The 21,409-nt window shown below is 43.7% G+C and overlaps 1 protein-coding gene across 8 annotated transcripts in view; it reads right to left on the reverse strand.

The window, feature by feature from the left end:
• The window catches only part of ADGRF5 (adhesion G protein-coupled receptor F5), a 109,917-nt gene that overhangs the window by 14,731 nt on the left and 73,777 nt on the right, over positions 1 to 21,409 (reverse strand). For 4 of the 8 annotated variants that reach the window (XM_068558053.1, XM_068558054.1, XM_068558051.1 and 1 more), the window contains exons 4-14: positions 21,122 to 21,292; positions 18,825 to 19,001; positions 18,584 to 18,693; positions 16,657 to 16,715; positions 15,655 to 15,797; positions 11,675 to 11,896; positions 10,495 to 10,698; positions 5,584 to 5,754; positions 3,550 to 3,669; positions 3,188 to 3,397; positions 351 to 563 (exon numbers count right to left, since the gene is read on the reverse strand). In XM_068558053.1, the coding sequence (XP_068414154.1) occupies positions 351 to 563; positions 3,188 to 3,397; positions 3,550 to 3,669; positions 5,584 to 5,754; positions 10,495 to 10,698; positions 11,675 to 11,896; positions 15,655 to 15,797; positions 16,657 to 16,715; positions 18,584 to 18,693; positions 18,825 to 19,001; positions 21,122 to 21,292 (1,800 nt within the window). The remainder of the gene's footprint in view (positions 1 to 350; positions 564 to 3,187; positions 3,398 to 3,549; positions 3,670 to 5,583; positions 5,755 to 10,494; positions 10,699 to 11,674; positions 11,897 to 15,654; positions 15,798 to 16,656; positions 16,716 to 18,583; positions 18,694 to 18,824; positions 19,002 to 21,121; positions 21,293 to 21,409) is intronic. The other 4 variants (XM_068558055.1, XM_068558058.1, XM_068558057.1 and 1 more) reach the window with 4 other exon arrangements.

A 21,409-nucleotide genomic window follows, 5' to 3' on the forward strand; every position in this document is an offset into this window, starting at 1 on the left:
TTTTTGCCATACTTTTATTGCATGCTGACTCATAGCATAGAGGGAGGGGTGATCAGAATATCGAGTCTACTATACTGAGCGCGTAGAAGGCTTGTGACGGTCACTTAATACTGTCTTCAACAGCTGTCACTAAAAACAGTGGGCTCACAGACTCTCAAGATTTTGTCACAAACCAATGAGCCACTGGTCACTAGCAAAATAGAAGGCAATAAAGCCTCATGGGCTTCCCTCTGTTACATTATGTCTCTGAAGCAATCCCTCTGTCTCTTTACCCCTATTTTAAGAGTAGATGTTTAGACTGCACATATACGGAATCATGTGTCCTTACAATTCAGCAGCGGGCATCTTACCAGCCGGAAAGGACGAGGAACCAGCTTGGAAAATGACCTTGTAGTCTCTGTCTTCCTCAATGCAGCACTTGATGTGACGGGAGCTAGTGCATGGAATGACAGCTTCCAAAGGATCAACCATGATATCGGGCTCTAGGGGCAGCGGGTGGACGGTGACATCTTTGGCCATGACACTGTATGAATTCTTGTATCGAAATATGCAGTGATAGGTTCCTGAGTGGAAGGAAGCCAAGAGGAGATGGAACGAAGTCATCGCTCCAAAAAGACATTTGCTGAGAAAGTTGAGAAGAGGCTTGGTTTTCCTTGTCAAGCTGGGGCACAAGCACAGCAACCCCCCCACCCCCGGGGCCCTGGACTAGAAAATGCTCCATCGGTTCCCCTCCTGGGTTCGCTATGCATTTGAAGGACTGACTCATCGCCACCTAGATATTCACTTACTTTCGAATAAAATCAAGTGGCTATCCAGAGTCATATAGCCTGTTGGGGGTGGAATTGAATTTCAAATCTGGTTCACAATACCTACTCCAAGGCTCTTTCTTTAACCGGGGTTGCAGGGGGGGCAGAATGCGAATTTTGGTGTGTGCTGGGCTGGGGAGTTCTTTGAGGAAAGTTGTCAGTGAGAGGGAGATGGAGCGCGGTGGTCTGGCGAGGCCCCCTCTCCCCATCTTTAAGGGAGTAGGTGCCTCTGGTTTGGGACCTCATGGCACCACTAAGGAATGTGGGGAGGGAGCGGGGAGGGAGGGAGAGAGGTTGACTGCGAGTTCTTGGGAGAGCTTGGTCTGTGGACTCTGAGATCAGATGTCTGACTCTTATCTAGAAAAGTCTAAAGAGGAGAGCGGGCCGACTTTGCAGGAGTGAAAAGAGAAGGCTGCAGCAGGAGTTGCCTGCATGCCCAGTGCTTGGTGAAGCAGAGTGGACTGCGGACAGGGCTTGGGTTGAGCTTCATGAAAGGAACTCTTCCTATTGGACTTCACACCAGACCCCATCAGAGGATGAACCACCATTGGATCAGCTGTCGTCGGGACAGTGGAAGATTATAACAGCATCTACAGTTAAGCAGGTCCTTTCAATGTTCCTGACATTCCTTCTCTTTGCCCCGACTCTGGAGGAGCCAGAGTAGCTGCTAGCCTGAGGGAAAACACGTAGAAGGAGAAGAGAGAGGAAACGCTTTCTGATTCCCATTGGGAGGGAGGGGAAATTTACATTGAATATAAGATAAAAGTGTAGGTGATTTAGATGAGAATAGATGATTTTTAGCACCTGAGTCTGGGACTGTTTAATAGTTGAGTGTGACCGGACCTGCCACAGCTCTTCCTAAGTTATTGCCTGATAGTAGGAAAGGTCAGTTGGGCAGAGCAACCGTCCTGTGTGAGTTCAGCACAGGAGAAAAAGACTCCCATTTCCTGATTGTATCTACCAAGTCCAGCCAGATAATAAGTAGTTATTTCTACAATATTGCCTAGGTCTCATATGAAAAAGTAAAGAACTCACAGGATCTGGACTGATTAAGCTTATAATGAATGAAAGCTTTAGAATAGAGTAGTTAAGAGTTGGCCTCTGTAGCAACAGTCTCTGTTTCCCTTTGACTTTGCTGTCTACTAGATGTATAACCGCAGGTAGTTTCCTTAACCTCACTGGGCCTCAGTTTCCTCATCTGTGAAATGGAGAAAATAATAGCACTCTCCTCTAGGTTTATTGTTTTAAATTAATTCATACGCTTAACTACTTAAAACAATATCTATCACATAGCAACGGCTCAAGAAATGTCAGCTATTATTGAAGCAATTCTATCAAATTCCCTTTTCTTTCAAAAATTTGCATTTCCTCCCAACCTAAACAATGTCTAGGGATAAGTAGAAAAACAAAAATGTGTTTTTTCCCCCTTCGGAACCAGGCATATAAAATCTTTAGGCAGAATTTTTATACCTCAGTTGGGTGAAACACAAGAGTCTGGTAAAAATACTTTAAAAAAACAATCCTCTTAAGAGTTTGGAATTAACATATACAAGTCACTAATACAGTAAGTCCCCTACATACGAACCTTTAAGTTGTGAACTTTCAAAGATGCGAACTTGCCCCTGTATGCCAGCTGTTGTACTGTACTACTGTACTTTTCAAGGTACTGTACTGTAAGATTAAAAATGTTTTCTCTATTTTTTGTGTTTTTTACGTATTTTTTGTGTGAAAAGTATTACAAACCTATTACAGTGCAGTACTATATAACTGATTGTGTTAGTTGGGTACCTAGGCTTAATTTTGTTGGACTTATGGACAAATTGAACATACGAATGCGCTCTCGGAACGGAACTCGGTCATGTGTAGGGGACTTATTGTATATAAAGTAGATGAACGGCCAAGGACCTACTGTATAGCACAGGGTACTATACTCAATATCTTGTAATAACGTATAATGGAAAAGAATCTAAAAAAGTACATATGTATGTGTGTGTGTGTGTTTGTATAAAACTGAATCACTTTGCTGTACACTTGAAACTAACACGACATTGTAAATTAACTATGCTTCAATAAAAAAAAAAAAAAAAAAAAAAATCCTCTTAACTTAATGGCAGAGCACAGACTCTAGAATCAAAGAGATTAGTGCTAATCCTGACTCTACAGCTTAAGTTGTGGAGATCTAGGCTCACTTTGCACATCTGTAAAATGGGAATAGTGACATCTTCCCCCAGAAGGCTGTTGCATTTAGTGTGAGTACATATGTCATATAGAGTGGCTGGCACAGGCATGGCCCAGGGCAGGCCCTCCGTGGATGGTAATGATTACAGTGTGTTTCCAGGGGTCCAGGCATCAGGGTCCAGAGTATCTGGGCTTTCACTCACCATTCCACTCCCTGGTCGAGGTCTTGACTGTCAGCACCGACTCTGCTCCATTAGGATACCTCCTCGTGGTATAAAACCTTTTGTATATTTTGATTCCAGCAGAAGTGTTCCAGTACGCTTCATCATAGTTACTCACATCGCTGATGCACTTTATAGAAAAGCTTTGTCCCTCAGAAACAGAAATTGGGTCCGGGGTTATTTTTAGGTTGGCTAAAAGAATGCAAACAAAACAGACAAAAGAAAACCAATAACAAGTAAAATGTTTAGTCTTTCTGGTGACATCAACACCTGAGTGAAATTTCACATAGAGACAGAAAGCATGGGCTGTCCTGATTCTACTTGGGTCAATGCGGGATTGGTACCTTGCTGCTCCGGAGCTTTACTTGTCTCTAGGCTGTTCTCGGTGGTGCTCTGAACTGTACCCATTTCCATCACATGCCTTGGGAACTCGCGCACTTCCCCTTTGTGGCTGGAATTATCTCCTAATGATCAGCAGGGCAAAAGGTTGTGAACTACGGTGTCGACTTAACCCGAACTCCCCTCCAACCTTTTCCAGGCGCCTCAAGGGGGACTCAATGCCTCAGTTCTTATAACCACATCATTCTCTACTCTTTTAAAATGACTTCAAAAAATACCATACTGTATTTTAATTTCTTTCTTCTGTATCTCTTCCCCATAAAAATGTGAGCCCCTTAAGAGTAGGACCCTCTCATCTGCGTCTTCACATCCCCAGCATTAGCACTGGGTCCAGTACCCAGCCACTGCTTTCTAAGCAGACGAGTGGTTTTTGGAATTACATGTTAAGTACAGGGATCACAGCGTTTACTGCCCAAATAATTTACCCAGCCACTGCTTTCTAAGCAGACGAGTGGTTTTTGGAATTACATGTTAAGTACAGGGATCACAGCGTTTACTGCCCAAATAATTATACCTGGGCTGGGAAGTACAGGCACCCTAATTTAAGTCCCTATTTACTCCTATTTCTGAGAATTTCCTTGTAAGTTCATGAGGAACTAGTCACCGAAACTGTTAACAAGACCGTTATAAATATAAAAGCTTCCATGAACATTCCACTGGTTTTGCCTCTGGTTCTCTTTCTACTCCTCTTTGAGCATAGCTGTCATTTCAGAATGCCATTCACTCTGTCTTCTCTACGTGAACAATGTCATACCTTGAGCCCACAGATGCTGCCCAGCTTTTCCAATCAGTGTGAAATCTTATTCTTAGTCATAAACAAAAGAAATCAGGGCTTTCCATAGTACCCTCCAGAAGCTGGGATTCAAATGTTCAGATGCAGCCCCAAAGTCACAGAGAAGGGATTCATATGCCCCCCACGTTGCCCTCCCTGGCTATAAGGATCTCGAGATGGTTTTCTAAGGCTGAGTTGTTTCTGAGGGTGGAAAGGAAAAGGCGCATGGAAGCCTCAATCTGGTTCTCTTGATTCTCAGGTGCGAATCAAACTACAAGACCAATGGTTTTCAGCGAAGACTAAGCATATCCCTGAGACAGCCAAAAGCCCACGGAATCAACACAACTCTCTGAGTTAAAACTTGCAGAGTATAACTGCTCTCACTTTAGAAAACCGCAAATACCTCAAAAGACCGTGAACTTTTCTGTAGCAGTAATGTTTCAGATAAATCTAATCTTGATCTTTGTAAAAGTGCTAAGTCATGATAGTAGAAAATGTAAACAAGAGTAACAAGTATGTTTATCTCAGTCCTTTCTCCAAATTGTTCAGAAGGGGGAACTGAGGATTTATCTAAATATAATAGTTTGTTTTTGTATGATGGGTGGGTAGAAACACACGTTTGTCTGCCCCATTTTGGCAGATAGGGATGAAGTTAATAATGCTTTATGATATGAGCAGAAGAAATGATACTTTTAAGAGGCCTAGAATTACTTAAAATATTTTTAAAAACCCACTTGTTACAACTGCAAAATAATCACAAAAGACCAGACTCTTAAATCTTCCTGCAGCATTCTCTCTGGAAAAGATGAAATGGGAGAGAAAGAGGGGGTGAAGGATGGTGGGGAGTGAGCCAGGCTATTGGAATTCAAGGGAGGGAGAATGGGATTATGGGAGGAAAAAGTGGGAAATTAGCTGTGTTATCCTCATTCAGTGACTAATCTGAGTGTGAAACCCTACTTCCCATCCACTTTCTGTCTTTCTAGTACAATGCAGGCTGTTCCATCCCTGCAACCGCTGTTTCTTACCCCTACCCTTCCTGCTTTTAAAGACTTCATAAGAATTTAAATGGCAGAGATGGAAATCCCATTATGTGGTTGCCCCCAGTCACACTCTCACTACCATGGAAGGCCCTGCTTTACTGCTCATGGATATTCCCAGTTGATTGGCAGCCCTTAGTTTGAAGTGCAAGGCAAAGAAGAGTCCTTACCCACAGAGACGAATGTCACTTTTATGTCTTTACTGCCTCTGGCTCCGTGGGCACTGATGAACTCACACGTGTAGACCACTGTCGTTCCAGACAATCCGCTCGGACACTGAGTGCCATCAGCCGTGAGGGTATATCTGCTGCAGCCAGAGTCTATGTCTGTTTCAGGGCTTCCTGCAACAACATAAGAGGTTCTTTTACTGTCACAGTTGGCTGACTGTCTGATTTGGTAGCAAAGAAGCCAAATCAGTGAAAAAGAATTCTTATTTCATTCGATTTCTTCTCTTTGAATGGAGAGGCAGGATGGTGTAATGGTTAGCCCTGCCACCTCAGGATCCAGGTGGCCTGGCTGCAGATTCCAACTTTACTACTTACCAGCAGGGTGTTACTACTGGGAAAGTCACTAAATCACTCTGTGCCTCAGTTTCTCCAGATGTAAAATGAGAATAAATAATAACAGCTGTGACCTGGGATTGTAGTCAGGTAAAAGGAGTTACTGTGTAAACACTTAGAACAGTGCCTGGCTCGGGCCGACCCCTAACAAAGACCCTTCGTGATGGCAGTTGGAGTGTGAAAAATAAAAAAAGAAGCCATGTGTTTGGATATGACTTCAACTGGAAGGAAAAAAATGTCAGATTATTTTGACTATTATTATTGTTGAAAGGAGGAAGAAACAGGACATGGACCTCTGATAGTCATCTCATTTGAGACCTGTTTTCATAACTTTTTCCTTCTTATTAGTATATATGTTTTAGTGGAAGCTTCAACGTCACGCTTTCTCAGGGTAACAGCAATTTACCCTTCAGAAGAGCTGCTCTTCCCTATCTTCCTTTCCATTCCCAAGATGCTGTGCCCTCCAAGCCATCCTCACATCCTGCCTGAGGCTCTATAGCAGCTTCTTGGCCATTTTTTCTACTCCTGTTCCTTCACTCTCTCTCCTCCAACCCTGTCTTCTGCCATGTACTTCTGCCATGTACTTCTGCCGGGCATTCTTCAAACACTGGCAGTCTTCCAAAAATTAAAGAAAAAAAAACCCTTCTGATGAACTCTATCCAGCCTTGGCTGGATGATCAATGATATTTAAAATATTTTGATTGATAAGTCACCAGTTTTTCTCCCCAGTCCCCAAAATGGTTGTTCAGAATACCAAACTGATTTCCCACCTTGAGTAAACTACCTCCTAGTTCATAGGTACAAATGTCCCTTTCATCTCCAAGGCTCACCCCTCTACTTATTTTTGGAAAACCTACTTCCTCTAATTCCTCCAGGACCTCACTCCATCCTTTATCGTTCCTCTCCCTTGACTGCAGAACAATAGAAGTTACTGAATGCAGCCTGTAAGTTCGCGTTCTGTTTTCTGGAGTAGAGCTGGTAGGCAGTTGCAAGTTTGCTGCTCAAGGTTAAAGAATATCCAGTGAAAATTTCTCACGACACTGAGGATACGTGAAGGCATGGTTTGCAAAGCTTTCATCCTTACCAGAAAGCAGTTATTGTGGCAGATGCAAAGTATGCAACTCTGTTTTAAATGTTGACATTTATCTTCTTTTTTTTTTCTCCTCTCAAAAGTCTCGCAAAGTGGGTACCATTGTCACTATTTAAAAGATGAAGGTCTGGGACTTCCCTGGCGATCTAGTGGTTAGGATTCAGTGCTCTCACTGCCGCTGCCCAGGTTCAATCCCTGGTCAGGGAACTACGATCCCGCAAGCTGTGCGGCGCAGCCAAAAAAAAAAGAAAAAAAGAAAAAAAGATGGAAGTTCTCAGAGTCAAGATGACCCAACTTGCTCTGCAGCAGGAAGAGGGCAGAGCTGGAATGACAGCTCTTGAGGACCAGATTCTGTCTTACTGGAAAGCACGGGTTGTAAAGCTAATTTTTCTAGAGTAGAAGACTGGGCTCAAGTTCTTTTTTTTCTTTTTCCTTTTTTAAGCCCAATTTTGTGTGCATTCCTACAAGTAGAGAAATCACTATTTAAAATCAGATTTGTCTACGGCATCATTAGGAACACAGAGAGAGGTGTGGAGGGGGAGGAGAGAGAGCGGTGGGTGAGGAGGGGAACCCTTGGTGCTCTCGGGGAGATGGTGGGCAGCTCACGGAAAGCCTCAGTCTCCTCATGCGTAAAATGAGGGATGGGATGAAATCCGTGGTTCTCACAATAACATCTCCTGTGAAACTGAAGAAAATTAAATTGCCTGGAGCCCAAACGTGGAGACTGTGAATGAGTGGCTCTCAGGTGGAAACTTGACAGCTGGTCTTTTTCAAAAAACAACTGTGGGCACCCTCAGGGGCAGCCAGGCTGGAAGAGGCCGCCTCTGACGGGGCTGTTTGCCACTTCTAGCTGCTTCTCTAGGTCTCGCCTCAGCCCCCGAGGCAGGCCTGTTTCTAGCGGCCCTTTATAATGTGACTTGAAGGCCACAAGACCGATTTCTACTCAATAAAGAAAAAAAAAGTCTCACTTATCTCTTACTTATGCCCTACTGGGCTACAAACATAACATTTCAGATGGCACAGAAGCATAAATAATAACACACAATTAAAAATGTCAGTGGGGTCATTGGGAAGAAAAGACACAAGAAGGGAGACCGTGGCGTTTGAGCCTGTCTCCCCACCATGAGTCACTCAGGGAGCTCTTCCATGTGGTCATCTACACCCTGACAGTCAGCCAAGAGAGCTGACTTTACACCCTCTTGTAAAGACTCAAATCTCTTATGCATACTCTGCGTGACCATGGGCCCAGGGAACATGGTAGGCAGGGCAAAGAAGAAGTTGACGAACTCGTCTGGAAACTGTTCTGTCAAAGAGGGGATTAGACTCTGTTATTTTCTCATCATCACATAACAAGAGCTACGGTGAGAATACAAACGCTGTTGCCTTTAAATTTCCCCAAGTGGTCAGTACCTTCCCGTACAGGCAAAGCTAGTGCTAAGTACAGGCGAACTAGAAGCTGTACTAATGACTATTAGTACCTCTGTTATTTCTACTACTAGTAGTAGTACTATTAATACTATTACTTCTGTTACCATTACCGTTTATATCATCAACCCATGCACCATGATTTGAAATAGCCCCAGAAAGCCCTCTCTATTCGAAAAAGACCGCCTTCTTAAAGCTAGAAATTCTGTCACTGCAGATTACTTCCTTTCTGTCTTATCCTTTGCCAGAAATGCTTTGAAAATCCAGTGCAACCGTTTCTGAGAAGAGGTAATACTTTCACTTCTAGAAGCTTTGGGGTGAATTATCTAGCTAGACTGCTTTCTGCTGAGCTGGAAAAACAGGTGATAAAAGAACTGGTGGAATTTGGAGAAAGACTGCCACAGAGAGGGGACGGCAAGGGAGGCGGAAGGAGGGCAGGGTGTTGAAAGCAGGGGCTAAATTCATCAGAGAAACAACCCTGCGATCCCCCGGCGGCCAGCCCTGTGGCAGGAAATCCATTGTTCTGCCAGTCGGTTCAGCCCACCCTGGGCATTACGAATGTCTGTAGCAGGGGTGGCCACAGAGAAGTTCCTGAGCGTCTGCACAGCAGACTTCCTGGTTCCTCTGCCGGATGGCAAGGCTTTTCACCTCTCACAGTTGAAAGCGTCTAAGTCAGTGCTCCGGGAACTGTGCAAGGTCCTTCTCCCATCTGGCAGTTCCTCCAGGATGCCTACACCTCCTCTTCCTTAAAAATTAGGGAAGTGACTAAATGGACCATATGTCAACAGGTTCAACAGTTACCAGATGCTTTTCCCATTCTCTGGAGCACTTTAAGGTAGAAAACAAATGTGCTTTTCAAACTAGATGTGCTCAGAAAACGTTACATCCAAATTGATCCTTATTTTATTTATGATTTAATAATGTCTGATAGCAACGGCTTTATAAAATAAAAGCTCCACCGCACTGATGTATTTCATGGGTAAAGCCACATTTTGCTTTAAGAATTTTTTGCTAAAGAAGGTGAGCAAATAATACTGTCATTTCTTAAGGGAAAGACTGGATTTTGTTATGTGAGGTTTCTAGGCAGAAAACAGTCTTCTGTTTCAATACAAATTCTGCTGGATCAACTCACTCTAGTGCTGGCTCACCAGGCATGTGTGATATAGTTTGACCAAGGCAAAGGCTGTGAAACAAGGTGAGTCCCCATTCTTTTCTTTTCCTAATTATGACAACCTTGGATAAGTCATTTAATTTGAACCTCGATTTCCTTGGGAGGCAAAAAAATGCCAGCTTCAAACTTGTGGTCAAGTTTAAATGGGATTAAAAGTGGTAACATATCTTTTAAAAATTGGTTGATCATAAACTAGTATACAAAACAGAATCACCAATGCTATTTTAATTTCTTCTTCTTCTTATCATTCACCAGTATAAACTGGAAGGTGGGGAATTTCCAGTGAGATCTCAGATCTGCAGACAGTATTGGAAATTGACATTGGTTGAGAGACACACAGGTTGACAGAGAAAGATATAAAACCAGAGGCATGGAGTCAGATAATACAGAAAGAGACGTGGTTACAAAGGCAGAGAAGTGGGAAGGACAGACACCAAGAGGAGAGACACAGGAATGAGACTCTCAGAGTCAGACCCCAAAGCAAAGCCAATGACCTCATCCTTGGTTCTTTGCTGAAGAGGGAAAGGAGAGGGCAGTGGGGACAAGCTTGTCTTGTCTGTAGGCAGGACACCATGGACCTACATCATCCCGTCACTCCCTCTTGGGTCTTCTCTGCCAGAATCTTGTCTACAACCCAAGCATGAAACCTGTGTGTATGTATTTTGGGAATTTTGTTTTAGAATGGCTAAGTTGGAGCTGGCATCAAACCTCATACTTTTTCAGTCTGGAAAAAAACCCAGTCACCTGACATTTGCTCTTTCACCGACCGCATCTCCCATTTTCACTTGGCCAAGAGGCAAAAACCTGTTTGGGAAAGGGCTTCTAATAGTCTCACCTGGAATGTTTACAGTCCCCTCTTGCTTCCATTCAACTTGAATCCAATTCACCGTCATCTCACTGCAGCAGCTCAAAGACACAGGATTGTTGTCACACATCACCTTCATGTCTTCATTTGCCAAAATCTGGATGGATGTAACATCTATTTTTTTTCTGGACCCGTATTCAAAAATATCTAATGTCAGTTTGCAAATATATTCACCTGTATCGAATACACAAAGGCATTTATGATTACTATTACATATGTCTATTTCCTTAGAAGAATGATAGCCTCATCTCACGTGTCATGATGGTACTTCATGAAACATCACTTTCAAAAGCATCTGAGACTTGGTCTAAACAGCCTTAAAGGAACATTCAGGAAGTGCAGAAGGTCAAGGCAGGTATTTCTGATGCCATAAGGTAAAAGAGTAGAGAGCTGTTCTCAGGAAAGAGCAGAAATCTGAGTCCTCGCTAGTAAGAAAAAAAGTGTGGGGATGCTTCAGAGGTAGAAAGGGAAAATGGGAAAACCTTGGAGAATTAGGAGATCATGGATAATTTTGGCATCCTATTTAACTCTGTGGCAGGTCAGAGTCAACAAACATATGATAGAACCCATGTGTCTGCAGCCCAGTTTCTCATTCAGAGAAAAAGAGATGCCCCTGTTGACATCTGGGTTACGATGGGGCTATTAAATTCTAGAATGTCAGGTATAAAACTTATGCTTCTGTGGTTGCTGGGGAGGGACAAGTGGGAGGGATTAAAACAGAGGACAAGAAAATGGGGAGGGGGAGAGCAGGGACCCGTATGTTCACTACCTTGATTGTGGTGATAGTTGTACGGGTGTACACACATGTCAAAACTTATTAAATTATACACTTCACATATGTACAGCTTATTATACACCAATTCTACCTCAACAAGGCTCTTCTAAATTTTTTTAAAATGTTAAAAAAAGGAGTCTACTTTTTGTCTTAGGTTCCAACTCATAAGCTTCGGTAAATGTGGAAAATTATATTTGTCTCCCAAGACTAAATTTGCTTGGCTCATTCGTCATGGGATTAATTTTCAGTTTTGAAAAGTTGAGCTTGCTGACTTCTTTTTGAAGAGGAAAAGGCTATCTACACACACCACCACGGTTTGATTCTTTCTTAGCCCTTCATTCCTTTCCTCGCCCTGGTTACTGGATGGTAACCCACCCGCGTCATCCTGAGTGATGTTGTAAATGGTGAGGCGAGACACGGAGGTCATGTTGTTGAGCACGTAGGTGTAGACGGAGAATCTGCTGCTGTTCTGGATGTCGAAGCCTGTTTCCACGTGCTGCCAGGATACGTTGGAGGACAAAACTTCGTTCTCACACATCAGAGTTACTGTATCCCCTTCAAGGATGATTTCTGGGGTGATGGAGAACTTTGTTTCATCTGGAAACCCAAACAAAAGGTATTAGGGTCCCAAAGCAAATAAATGGAATTAATGCTACTCCCTGAATGCCACCACCACTGGGGTTTTCAAGAGATCTCCATGGCGATGAATGAGGCAACACGTCTTCCTCACTCCATCCCTGGGCAGCTGGGATCTGAGGCGCCAGAGTGACAGTCTGCCAGCTACTAGGGACATGGTTCCCAGTTTGGGATCTTTGCAGGTTTAACAGTCCTCAATGGTACTAATGGGGATCCCAAAGCTATTTTCAATATTTCAAACAGTCTGCCACAGACCTAGAGAACAGACTTGTGGTTGCCAAGGGGGAGGGGGTTGGGGGAGGGAAGGACTGGGAGTGTGGGGTTAGCAGATGCAAACTATTATATACAGGATGGATAAACATCAAGGTCTTACTGTATAGCGCGGGGAACTATATTCAATATCCTGTGATAAACCATAATGGAAAAGAATATGAAAAAGAATGTGTAATATATATGTATAACTGAACCATGTTGCTGTACAGCAGAAATTAAAACAACATTGTAAATCAACTATACTTCAATAAAATGTATAAAATAAAATAAAAATGCAAAACAATTTTTAAATAGTCTGGTAGAAAATTGCACGTTTGCTTATGAAAAAGCCACCCCAGCTAATCTAAACATCAAGTTTCTTTGCTACTGATTTGAAAGATAGCAACTGCTTCTTACTGATAACTGATACCTCATGCTGACTGAAAGCTCTGTCCTGTGTCTCTGATGAATTAAGAGTGGGAAAATAAATTAATTTTTTACAGTAAAGTATGCTTGGGAAATAAGAATGTTTTTAAAGACCTAACACCCATGGGCCCATAAGAGTGGGAGCTTATTAGATACACAGGTCTGTATTTGAATCCTGGTTCTGTACCAGGCATAGCTGTGTGGCCCTGGGGAACTTGCTTAGCATCTCTGAGCCTCAGCTCCCTTGTCTGGAAAATAGGAGCAGTGAGCACTACCACGGGAGGTGATTTGGAGGAATAGTAACTATTCTTATTGCTTTCACAGTAAAATCCTGGGGAACCCTGGTATTAAGCCATTTCACAGACAGAAATGAAAACACAGTATTTGCTAGTGTGTTTTTTATGGCTGTCCCTTGTTTACACAACATGCAGATTTTTCCCTCTAAGCTGTGCTATGTCCTTCATGAGCTCCACGTGTTGAGAAAATCAGAGGAGCTGGGGAAGGAGGTTTGGCAACTCCTCTTTTGGATGGTTCTTTTGGTTTGCTCACACCACACCCTGTTCGTACTGTAAACATGGACTAAAATACCATACAATTAATTTAGGGTGCTATGATGTTCTGGTCAAAATATCAAGGTATCTAAATATTCCTTATCCCGTTTTTTAGGCTCCTGGATAAAATAAGATTTCAGAAAATCACATTCAACTATTAGGAAGCAAGGCCATCTGTGAATATTTCATGTAGTGAACTGACCAGGAAGGCACACAAACTTATGTTACTTACTATGTGGCCTTGAGCAAATGATTTAAATCTAAGCCTCCATTTCCTCACTTGTAAAATGGTGATAATAGTATCTACCTCACAGGATGTATGAAGATGAAAAATGTGTAACACACTGGGTTTAACATAGAAAAGATACAATAACAGTGCCCGCTTTTCATTAGTACCTTTGTTAATTACAATGATCAGGAAAACTGCCGGTTTTCCATGGTTATATGGAATTGATCATAAATATATTGGGAGTGATTAAAGAAAGGGGTGTTCTGGTTAAGGGACCCTGCTGATTGATCAAACATCACCAGAGGATTAATATATGACAAAATAAAAGGGACTATTCTGAAGATTGCCATGTGCCTTTCCTGTTTCATGAAGATGGACTTAAAAATAATTTCCTGATACCACCTCATTCATTCAGCATGTTTCTTTCTTATTCTCTTCCTCTCCCCTGCACCCCTCACTCCTGCCGCCAGATAAAATTATAATTTAAGAAAAACCCACCCAGGGACTTCCCTGGTGGCCCAGTGGTTAATCCTCTGCGTTTCCAATGCATGGGGCGTGGGTTCGATACCTGGCTGGGGAACTAGGATCCCGCATGCTGCGCGGCCAAAAAAATAAATAAATAAAAAACAAACCTACTCAGCTACTTGACTTTTTTGGATACTTGTATTCTGGATAAACCCCACTAACCCTATGGAGAGCAGGCTGGTATTTAAGCTCCCGGGGGGTGGGGTTGCATGTGACATAGTTCATGGTCATTGGTCTAAGGCTGTGTGTATCAGGGACAGAGACGAATGTAGATTCTCTTGCAAAAAGGGGCATCGAGTGTCATTCACAACAACTTCATGTCTCTTTGGAAGAATAAGCCACAGACACTAGAGCACTTTGGTGGTTTTGGACTGTCAGCCGCCAATCAGGAAAAGTGCTGGATACTTATTCCTGGAAATGGCTGACTATATTCAGCACAATTGAAATTTTGGGGAAAGGGTCATCGTAATTGAAGCTCATGTATGCTAGAGTTTGCTATTCTCCTGTGCCCTCAGAACCATAAAGAAAAAAATTTTTTCAGGCCAAAGCATCTGCCGGTTGGTGGGATGGCGTTAGGGGTCAGGAATGGGGTGGCGATGCTGGGATTACTTCCGTGTGAGTCTGCACCTGGAGGCCACTTATTTCCCTGCCTTGAATTTTTCAGTTTTCATCTATGGGGTTGCTGCCTTATTCATTCTGAATTTTTATCTTGCTGTTTTTCTCTTTCTTATGTTGTAGCACTTTCTTACCGTTGTGTATATCCCTTTCAATATTTTATTTTTAAAAATGATCCGATGTCTAAAAATATTAGCAGTGAATGTAAAGAAAAAGAGTATGAACCTGTTGTAAGGATGGTCTGACTCCTGAGAAGGGGCACTTTTCCTTCCAGCTGTGCCTCAGACAATCCCTGCAGTGCCCTCCCCATGGTGACCTGTGTTGTTCCAAAGGGGAGTCACCTTCACTCTGGAACCACGGACCTGAGTTACACAGAACACCTACTGGCCAGTGCTGGTCCACCAAATCTCTGCTCAGTTGGCTCCCCTTTCTATCCCCCAAGTAACAATCGATCCACCCACCTAATTATACAACAGAGCTCAACTCTATACCCCACTTGTAAAATGAGGGAGAACATCTACAATATCAGGACTCTTACCACTGCTACCTCTGATCCAAAGCAGTGTTTCTCAAACTCTCCGTGCATCAGAATCACCTGGAGGGCTTGCCGAAACACAGATTGGCCGAGGTTGGTCTGGGGTGGCCCCAAGCATTTGCTTTTCTAACAAGTACCCAGATGGTACCGATGCTGCTGGTCTGGGGGCCACACTTTGAGAACTACTGCTCTAAAGTAACAACGGTCCCCCTAGACAATATCAGTGTATTTCATGAATATCCCCCACTTCCACCACCACAACGTTAGTTCTACTTTTTTGGATGTTTGGGGTCTGTTAATTTAAAAAAATCCATAAACCCAGATGGCTCTGTGGCCCCCTTGTAAAATCTCTCCCTCCTGGGACCGCCCGCCTTCCCCAGTCGCAGTGATATTAGCAGTGTAAGGAGGCTCTGAACTGGTCTAAGATGGGGGGAAGGCACCAAACTTCTATGCCAGGAACTGGAGAGTCCTCTCTCCGTGGAGGACACTGTAATGTGATTTCCCAGGTTTAATCATCATGATAAATGTCGTTACGGTATCTAAGTAGAATCTACATATTGGAAAAATGTAGCGATGTTCTACTTACTGCTGTAAGTAACCTGGAAGGAACTGCTGTCCATCTTGTAGGTCTGATTGAGGTTCTGTGTTACTTGCTCGTTTGCTCTGCTCATTAATTCAGGCGATGCTGCTGATGTCGTGACTTCATACACCACAACCACACTTCCAGGCCTGGATGGAGACCGCTCAGTTCAGTAAAGCAGTGAGTGAGCTGGAAGAGTCTAGATCCTTCTGGTTTATTTGCATAAAGAAAACTAAATGGCAGGAAGAGCCCGGGGACTTTATCTTCAAGGGTCCACTGAAATCCAACCTGTTTCTAAGCTCTAGCTGAAAGCCTGAGGCAGGGCTCGAACACTCAAATGTCTGCGGATGGGTAACATCAATGACTGGAATAGCCAGATGGGGAGGAGTGAATTGAATCCTACAAGGGGGTCAAAGGATATAAGCCACAAGGTAGAGACTGTTGTCACACAGTCTGCTGGCCCAGGTTACCAGCTGTGCTGAATATCCAGTGAAGCCCAAATCCTCAATGTTTCTGTAAACATTCTGCATTTTTTAATTGGCAACTAACTTTTTGAAACACTGTGCAAACACACTCAGGGCTGCCCGGTGCCTAACTCCACAGGGGTGCATTCACGTGACAGTGTGCAGCTCTGTGGCCAGGGCTAGCTGGCTAACTTTTTTTAATAAAGGCATCATTGCATGCATGACTTTATTTCATTTCTGTATTTCTGACTTCCCTAGATGGCAAACGTATCCCACATCTTTGTTTGCAAAATTCTTGCGTGCATAGAATGAACACAAGTCTTTTTCTCACCTTCCTTCTAAGTAGGTACATCTCTAAGGAGTGAGCTGCTGTTCTCAGTATTTCCTTTCACTTTAAGCCCTGGAAATCTGACATTGTCTTCACCTTGACCAGACTGCTCCCATTGGGCATCCCAGATGGTGCCCTTCTAACGGGCTTTTGCTTTTTCACTAACGTTTTGGTATCTGCCATTGGATAAAAATGAGCCGGTTATAGCGTTCTTACCTGAACTCTGTCACTGTCACCAATTTGAAGCCTGGTAAAATACTGTAACCCTCCCGGAACTGGAAAATAAAGCAAGACAAGTGTCATGGATCAAGGTCCACGGAGAGACGGGTCAACAATTTGAAACAGAGTAAAAAGTGTCTATTTCTTATCACCCTGGGTAAAATGCTCTCCTGTATATTTTGTTAGCGCTAGCACTGGCAGATCTTTGAAGAAGTAATTCCTATCCACCTAGGTCATCCTGGGTTCTCCAGGAAGCAAACACCAGAGTAAATGTGCAAAAAATTTACTTCGGGAAATGCCTAGGGGAAAAAAATGGGAAGGCAGTGGGGAAGGCAGGGAGAGCCATCAGACCCGAGTGAAATTGGACAGGAGGGGAGGCTGGATGAAATCATCCTAGACTGAGCCTGGGAAGGTTCAGTACAGCCTTCAAAGGAGTCCCACGTTTGCTAGACAGACCCGCCCTGCTCATTCACTAGCAGCAGGCAGCAAGCACTGCCGCGCGGCAGCAGCCGGGGGCCCTCAGTCAATTGCATTTCCTGTAGTTGGAAATCTTCGAGGTGCCTTCTCGCAGCTGCCACACTGCCGGAACGGATCCCTCACTTAACATATCACAGCTTTGGTTGAGCCAATGTGTTTTTTGCTGATGTTTTTACTTCCTTTTGTTTCCCTGAATTCCAACCCCACAGGAAATTCAATTTGGATCCAGTCATATTTACAGGGCGGATGCCACGTGCAAAGTGCTGTGTTAAGTAGCTGGATGGGTGGGATCCAAAGATTAATACGTAAGTCTCCTTTTTTCCTCAGAAGTGTATACTTTAGTGCGTCATGTGTGTGCATGAGGAGAATTCTTATGCTGTGCAGAACTATTACATGCCGGATATGCAAATCAGATATCCTACAGCTCTTCTGTATCAGAGTTTCATCATGGCGCCCATGAACAGTGGCAATATTTGACTGGGTAAGCAAGAGGCTGCTCCTGGCTTGAGGCAGAGGGTTGGCTGCCCAGAGAGTTGAGGGGAGTCATTACCTCCGCCCACCTGTAGCAATTTGTACCACACCCGTTGAGAAGCTCTGTTCCAAATGAATTGACTCAAGCAAAGCATTTAGGTTTAGATGAATTAATCCAATGTAAAGCACTTAGAATAGTGTCTGGCACACAGTTTCCAATGAGAGAATATCTTCTTTTTTTGCATGAGTAAATTTACATATGTGTACATTCTTTTTAATATTCTTTTCCTTGTGGTTTATCACAGGATATTGAATATGGCTCCCTGTGCTGTACAGTAGGACCTTGTTGTTTATCCACTCTATATGTAATAGTTTGCATCCGCTAACCCCACACTCCCAATCCATCCCTCCCCTTCCCCCACGCCCCCTTGGCAACCACAAGTCTGTTCTCTAGGTCTGTGAGTCTGTTTCTGTTATGTGGAACCTACAATATGACACAAATGAACCTATCTACATGAGTAAATTTAAATCTGCCTTAAGTGTGAATGCCTTGGGACCTCCAGTGTAGAGTGGTGTGGAATCCTCTGTGCCAGACTTGGGCTGGTCTGCACAAAAGATGTTAGGGGTTTCACCCATGTGATGTGTGAAGATGAATAGAAAGGCACCATCTGGTGCTTTTAGACCAGGTTCTTGGACCTTTTAGTAGGTTTCTGTGAGTTGATGCCACCAAATTTTATGTGAATCAATTCTATCCTGGGAAGAAGTTCCACCTATAGGTCAAGATGATGTCAAATCTTCCCCTGAACACCGTCTGATTTGAGCGCTTCTTAATTCATCATCCCAGAGGTATAGAAATAATTTCAACATTCACATTCATAAATCCTGACAGATTCAAGCAAACGACCCACTGTAAACGCAATAGATTCAGTTCAGCTCAGAGTTTGTTGGTTAAGAGCCTCCTGGGACCAAAACCCACCGCTGTTTCCAAGTCAGTCTTGTAGGACCTATAGAGGGCAGAGGAAGAGTTCCTGAGTTCTTCTTGAAAGCCCACATTGAGTCTGACCGACATTCGCAGGGTAATATCTGCTGAAGAACACAGGGCAATATTTTAAAAATCCCATGTCAGCATTTGAGTACACACAGGACAGAGAAGCATTTGGTTGAGTTGATATCAAACAGCCACTCAACAAACAAACATTCAGTGAGCAGTTACTTACCTCCCTGGAGCTGGCAAAAAGGTCCCTTGGGAGGCAGTCCCTTAAGGCAACTGCAATGATGCCCTGAAGGGGAGCCATCATGCCCTTGGCAAGTGAGATTGTGGAAGCACCTTTCCTGAGGCCACTTATAGCCTTTCTCACAGGAGCACCAGGTTTCATTTCCAGTAGGTCTGCAGACTGTCATCAACCAGAACAATGAGGAGAGAAAAGGTAGTTACCGCCTTTGTGTTTATAGATGACAAGTATTTATACTTGTAGGAAACCCTGACTCCACTCCATATTGCCCTTCTGGGAAGTTCAGTAGTACTGCATGAGATTCTCATGATTCCCGTACATGTCACCTTGCTGTTAGGCACGGCCCCCTAAAAGATGACAGCTCTGACTATCCCAGGGGCTGCCTACAATGATGAAGTGCTAAACAGATTCCCAGACTAGAGGGTATGGCAGCCAGCCTCCAAGATGGCACCACCCATCCCTGCCTCTGGGTACTCACACCCTTTTATAACTCCCTCTCATGTTGTACTAGGTTTGGTCTGTGTGCCCAAGAGAATATAGAAAGAAGTGGCGGTGCATCACTTCTGAGATTAGGTTATAAAAGACACTGTGGCTTCCCTCTTGGCTATGCTCGCTCTCTCTCTCTCTGATCACTTGCTCTGGGGGAAGCCAGCTGCATTGCATGAGGACATGTCATAGAGAGGCCCACATGATTAGGAACTGAGGTCTCTAGCCAATAGCTAGGGAGGAGCTGAGGGCTGCCAACAACCGCATGCGTGAGCCTGAAAATGGGGTTTCCAGGCTCAGTTGAGCCTTCAGGTGATTGCAACTCTGGCTGACGGCTTGACTACCACCTCATGAGAGACCCCAGAGCCAATGCCATCCAGCTAAGCTCTTCCTGGATGTTTGGCCCTCAGAAGCTGTGTGACATAATAAACATTTGTTGTTTTTTGTTTGTTGTGTTTTGGTTTCTTTTTTGGCCATGCTGTGCGGCTTGTGGGATCTTTGTTTCCCAACCTGGGATCAAATCCGGGCCCTCGGCACTGAAAGCACAGAGTCCTAACCGCTGGATCGTCAGGGAATTCCGAGTTTGTTGTTTTAGATGCTAATTTTGGGGGTAATTTATTACGCAGCAATAGATAACAAATATAGAGTATAAGTAAAATTCTAAACTTGTGCCTTTTACATTTCAAGTCAAATGTGAACAGCCTAGACTCCAATCCCATTAAAAATTGACATTGAAAAATGCTCTGAAAACAGAGGGCTTGGAATTTATGTCTAAAACTGGACTAAAGCCACATCACTGTGAGCTGTTTGTTCTGCAGGTGGGTATCTAGGCAAAGGCCCACAGAGTGACCACCCAAAGGAAAGCCATCAAATAATTGTTCCTGAAATAGGAGGGACAACCAAGTCCCCCGGAATCCTTGGACATCGCTCCCGTCCTGTGGTCCAGCAGCAGGAGGGGGTGAAGCAGAAGCAGAAGCAATGGAGGAAGTCAAGGCTGCTAGTGAGTGTGGTGAACATTGGCCGGGGGTACTTCGAAGGGAACCTACAAGATCCCCTTTGTCAAAATCTCTCTCCCGCTGACGTGAAAAGCAGTTTTTTGGTTGTTTTATTTTTGTTGTTGTTGTTTCTCACTTACTTATTTTTGAGATGGATGTGGAGGTGGTATTAGCAGAGCTTTTGACTCCCATGTAAAATACAAATGTGCCTTAAGAGGATGGCAAAAGCGACCACCCCTGGACCACCTAACTGCATTTAGTGCTTGATACACATTGGCCTTAAAAATCCTCAGTTTTGTGTACTGTGATTAAAAATGCCTTTCAGATAATCAATAAGAACCTACTGAATAGCACAGGAAACTCTATTCAATGCTTTGTAATGACCGATATGGGAATAGAATCTAAAAAAAGAGTGGATACATGTGTATGTATAACTGACTCACTTTGCTGTACAGTGGAAACTAACATTGTAAATCAACTATACTCCAATTAAAAAAATTTGATCAAAAAACATGCCTTTCTTGAAAGGATCATAAGGTAAGCTGTTGGAAGAGTGGGTGGGGGAGGCACAGGAAGAGGGGAACGGAGAAAATTTGGGGTGCTTAGATATGAGTATCACGGTCAGTAAGTCTAATCTTCCTTACCCAGCCCAGCCATCCCACTGCATCCTCTCTGAGGTCAACCCTCCCCAGGCTACCCCCCTCCACACCCCACATCCCCCTCTAAAAGGAAGGAGCTCAGAGCAACGTTTCTCCTGATTGGCCCAATCCTCCTATTTCAAGCAATGTGTCTTTTACTCACCTGTTGTCACCTCGATGCTCAAAATGTTGGTATCTGGGTCAGTGTCATCCCCTTGAACTGGAAAACTGAGGTTATTCAAGTAAGCTTTGCTAAGCTCCAGGAAGGAGGCGTCTTCAAAACTGACCTCAACATCAACAGTGAACTCTTGGGCTGCAGGACGGCTCATGGCAACTGGAACGAAAAGCATACGAAGGCTGTGAGAACTCACTGCGGCGGGCAGAGAGAGAACATGATGGACCTTTCAGCACTTAAAGCCAATGACGTTTTAATTAGGTGGTTGGGATGAAC

This window comes from Eschrichtius robustus, chromosome 12 (assembly GCF_028021215.1).
Source record: "Eschrichtius robustus isolate mEscRob2 chromosome 12, mEscRob2.pri, whole genome shotgun sequence".
Classification (NCBI taxonomy): domain Eukaryota; kingdom Metazoa; phylum Chordata; class Mammalia; order Artiodactyla; family Eschrichtiidae; genus Eschrichtius; species Eschrichtius robustus.